Raw genomic sequence first — 5000 nt, forward strand, 5'->3', positions numbered from 1 at the left:
TGCTATCAATGAGGGAATTTTTGGCCCTACACAGTGTTCCCAATTTCTGTTGGTCCTTTTGAAAATATGATGTATATATATTTAGGTTATACTCGAGGTTAACATATATGATGATGCATAATAATTTAGTGTGTGAAGCTTAGTGTTATTTAGTGAGGTAATGGTGGAAGCTTCTTTGACTAGATTATGTGTATTAGTGATAAATAGAACTAGCTTTTTGTTATTTATGCTTAGGAGGAGCCTTGAGGTACTAAGTCAAGATTTAACTGAAGTGATTGATTGCCGGGTTATTAGATAACGACTAGACAGACTTTGTGCAGAGCAGATGAGGGATGTGTCATCTGCGTATTGGATTAAAGAGGCTTAGACATTGTATGAATGTTGTTTATGAAGATGTTAAAGAGTGAACCTAGGAAGTATCCTTGGGGAATCCCAACCGTGATTGGTAGGAAAAATGAGAAGACAGTCTGACATTTTGATAGAGTGAGGCAAGCTTGACAAGTTGCTGTTAAACCACTGTAAAGATGATGGAGAGAGACCAAGAAAAGACAGTTGTTGAATTAATTTGGGTTGTGAGACAGTATTAAAAGCTTTGGACAAGTCAGGGAATATAATGGAATGCAGGGGCCCATTGTTTTTTGTTTGTTAATAATGTCAACAAAGATTTGAAGGGCGGTGGTGGTACAATGGTCTGGATGAAATCCATGTTGAATGGGGGTGATAAGCTGATGGTCTAGTAGGTGATGGAAAGTTTATCTGTGGATGCATTTTTCATGATTTTTGCATAGAGGAGACAGAATAACAATTGGCCAAAAGTTTGAAAAATCACTAGTGCTTCCATCCTTGTGTAAAAGAATACTGTATGATTTTTTTTTTCAAAAGGTAGGAACATGAGACTCCATAATATATCTGTTTATTAATATATACAACTGGTAAGTCTTGGTATCTTCTGACATTTTAAGATGTTCTGCAGGAAGATTGTTAGGAGACAAATGTTTTACTAGGAGATTTTTAACAGAGGAAGCTAGAACTGTTTGTAATGTGATTTTAGTAGAGAGGTTCCTTATATCATCAATAAGCCACCTGTAACAGACAATTAAATGTAGATTATAGATAATTTTCTTTAGTCTACATGGAGTGTTACACCACAAACACAGAACATAATATTCTTATGATATCAGCTAACTTACAAGGGAAATATAATGGTGGAATTATGATTAGATTCCTCCTTGTTTCTACTCCATTCTGAAAATTTTCAGCAGAAGCTTCTGAGTTAAGTTCAGTAAGGATTGGCAGTAGGAATGTTAGGCCCACTTGCAAGGTGAGTATAACTATCCAGCACATCTGGAACCCACAAAAATGATTTGACACCAGGAGGTGTTTTATATGAATGTAATTTCTCTGCAGACTTTGACGCCTTATACTTCAATACAACATCCACAAATTAAAATTCAAACAGCTCTATGTACACTATGGCATCCATCAAGTCCAAATATTACAGAAGCATAAAGTCCAAGACCCTGCAATTTATCCTTCCTGGTTTGCCAGATTCCTGTCCACCTGGATCCTATCTGTGGCAGAAATGACCAATACTGGAGAGAAAACAGCTCCACTCTGAAGAAAACAGTATGCAATCCTCTATGAATGCTACCAGAAGTTTATCAGTGAAGCCACTAGTAGCTAGTCATCCATCCAGGGGGAAATATTGAGATCCTTCTCCTGCAAGAGTTTGGTCAACATGTCAAAAGCCTAGATGACATTCAGTACACAGACATAAAAAATCATCCACTGGTAAGGCACACAAACAAGGGCAACAATAAAAATGCAATGTTTTTTTTATTTTCAGAGCTTTAGTTCAGAAGGAGGGAGATTTTTCCAGATAAACGAAGTAAGTTTAGAGAATGCATTTTCCCCCAGGTCAAGTCAGTAAGAAGAATTATGTATCAGGAAGCTATCATGGTTCCTAAGGGAACATTCCATGAAGTTAGAGTAATTTATTATTCAGTGGTGGGTGATATGAGTTACAAGGGTGTTTAAATGTTAAAGTAATAAGTAAACAAGAGGCCCTTTGTTTGAAGGGCAACCAATTAGATTTGTGTAATGTAGTGCAGCTAAGTACTCTCAAATGTAAGGCTGGACATACCTGAGAGTTCTGCTTTCTGTCTTTGGGAGTATTGATGATGTTTGAGTGGAGCTAAATGCAAATATGGGAAGTCCCAATTCTAAACTGGGAATAAGATTACCAAGAAGGATAGCTCTTCTTCCTTATGAAGTGAGGATATCAGAAAATGTATTTGCTACTTTTAAGTTGTTGAAGAGCCTTTTGACTTTGTAGCTCAATAATGAGGACGGAAAGACATAGTCTAGCCAATGAGTATACCTGAGTAGCATTGCTCTGAAGCCATGCAGCTTTGAGGGATGTAAATGTCTAATGTCTTAAGATGCGCCTTGGTTAGTTTATTAGTAATTGGGAGAAGTATAAGGCTGGATATCTTAACATTAATTTGTAATTTCTTATGTGACAGTCAATTCCAAAGGCTTGTAAAAGTCAGATTGGTTACAGAACTTAAGCAATATATTTCCTTTTGAGTCCTAAATAAGATTATGTCATCTATGTAAAACTAGACATTAGCTTGTGGGAGGTTGGAGGATAGACTATTAATGTAGAAGAAAAATACACACACCAAAAGTATTTACAAGGATGTCTATATCAAATTAAATAAAATAATTTGTAATTGTTATTAAAAGAAGAACAAAAAAGATAAAACTCAATATTTTTTAACAAAAAGCTTAACTAATAGTTATATTCAGAAGTAATATTGTGTTTATTCTCATCTTGGTAGTAAATAACTCGGTTTTGACATACACTTTATTAATATATTTAAACCTCTCAACCTCTTAGCTCAAACATTCTGTACAAAGCGTAAAATAATAGTGGGACAAAGGCCCAAAAATAAAGATACATTTTAAATATTGTTCTTATAAACTTAGAAAGTGCCTAGAATGACAGGTTTTGCATGCATTTTCTGAAGTATATGAAGTCTGAAACTCAAATATATGTCATTACTTAGTGACTTCAGTCCTCTGTGATTTGCCAAAAAAACACAAATTTTATGAGGAACAGACCCAAAATGTGAAGCAAAAATATGGAATGTCTGCAAAAATCTTGACAGTTTAAAGGTATGTATATATTTTATGAGGGAGTAATTTCATTTTTCCAATTTTTCTTAACTAATAAGCTAAAAGTTCTCCAGATTACTTTAAAATGAAAACTGTTAGGACAGAATTGTCTTTGTTTTCCCACCAGCACAATGAAAAGTCCACCTTGAGCCTGTTCTTTGCACATATATTGAAATGATATACCATTAAAGAAATTATATTTAAAGAGACATTTTCTTATAGGAAACAAAACTTTGGGATAATTTTTTTCTGATTTCATTTTCAGCACCACTTTATATAGAACCATACTTTGTTCACTGTGTCCTTAACAAAAATACATTGGTTTTGCTGCACATAGTTTCCTACCATAATCCTACAGGATCGAAATATTCATCTGTTAAGACAGGTAAGAAACAGTTTACACAGGTTATTCCTACTACAGTGGAATGAGAAATGGGAAATAAGTATGAATTAAAATGAAAACAATGGTACAGTAGATGAAAACATTAGTTACTATTTAATGCTTTGAATACTAACTCACATAAATGCTGCAGATGGGCACACACAGCATCAGTCCAATCCAGAAATACAAGGCGTCCTCCACTTTCTAAATGACTAAGCTGTACCCACATGGTTTGGACTCTGCAAGGCACTGAACTACCTATATAACGGCAGGGGTCCTATAATACTGTAATGTTTATTCCTTATCTGTTTGATTCCGCTGTTATAGACTTTCAGTTAGTGGACATGGTTTTTCAGCTCTCACCTTTACATTAGAAACCTAATAAAGTTTCTGTCTCTCTCTCTCTCTCTTTCTCATCAAATGTTACTCAACTGCAAACATTGGGATCATTGTAGACTTTGAAACCTGTCTATACTTCCCTCCTCTAAGAAGCGGGTATGATGTAATAACTGTTACAGTCTTGCATCATCTTCCTGCATTGCCATAGTTAATGGGAGACAGACTGTTAAAAGTAATGAAGGTGGCACTTCTCAGACTCTGTATAGTCCAACACTAGCACTAAATGATGCAACTGATTATTGATATGAGAAATATGGAAGAAAGTATGGGATGAAACTAAAACAAGCAATACATATTCAAACTCTAATATTACTACATATGCCATGTATTTTCTTTCTGCTATTTTTATGTTTAAAATTCTTAACTACAAAACACTCACCAAGGAGCTTGTGTAGGTGGGGTCAGAGGTGTCATCTTGCAAATACCGTGAGAGCCCAAAGTCAGACACCTTGCAGACAAGGTTACTATTAACCAGAATGTTCCTAGCTGCGAGATCACGATGCACATAGTTCATCTCCGACAGGTACTTCATTCCTGCTGCAATCCCACGCATCATCCCGACCAGCTGGATCACAGTGAACTGTCCGTCATTTTGCTAGAAAGGATAAAAACAGGCCTTTTATTTTAGTTTGCTTTCTTAAACAGAGAATTTTTCTAGACTGCCTGCTTTTCACTGGAAATTCCATTAACAAATGCACATTAAGAAGTTACACATGCCAAAGACATAAAACAGAACCATGTAAACAAAGCAACAGATATTAAATAAGCAATTTTACTACTGGAATGGAATATGTCAGTAGACAAGGTAAAGCAAAAAGACAAAAATAATTTTTCTTATATTACTTTATCTCAATATTCCAAATGTTTTCTTTATATGTTTTTAAATATAACATTGTCCTGTGACTAAATGCTGCTACATAGTTGGACAATAAATGCATGTAAAACATGGCTGGTTATCAGAATGCATCTTTAGTGGACTCTGTTACTGGTTAATGGTACGGTGAAATTTCCATTGGAACTGGATTTTTTACACCTGAAA

At 35.1% G+C, this 5000-nt stretch overlaps 1 protein-coding gene across 2 annotated transcripts in view; it reads right to left on the reverse strand.

Annotated features, from left to right (window-relative positions):
• EPHB1 (EPH receptor B1) overlaps window positions 1-5000 on the reverse strand; it is a 1597777-nt gene that overhangs the window by 217359 nt on the left and 1375418 nt on the right. For both annotated transcript variants that reach the window (XM_044070446.1, XM_044070447.1), the window contains exon 13: window positions 4341-4556. In XM_044070446.1, coding sequence (XP_043926381.1) covers window positions 4341-4556 — 216 coding nt within the window. The remainder of the gene's footprint in view (window positions 1-4340; window positions 4557-5000) is intronic.

Source organism: Protopterus annectens, chromosome 4.part1, assembly GCF_019279795.1.
Source record: "Protopterus annectens isolate FY-2018-M chromosome 4.part1, PAN1.0, whole genome shotgun sequence".
In the NCBI taxonomy this organism is placed as follows: Eukaryota; Metazoa; Chordata; order Ceratodontiformes; family Protopteridae; genus Protopterus; species Protopterus annectens.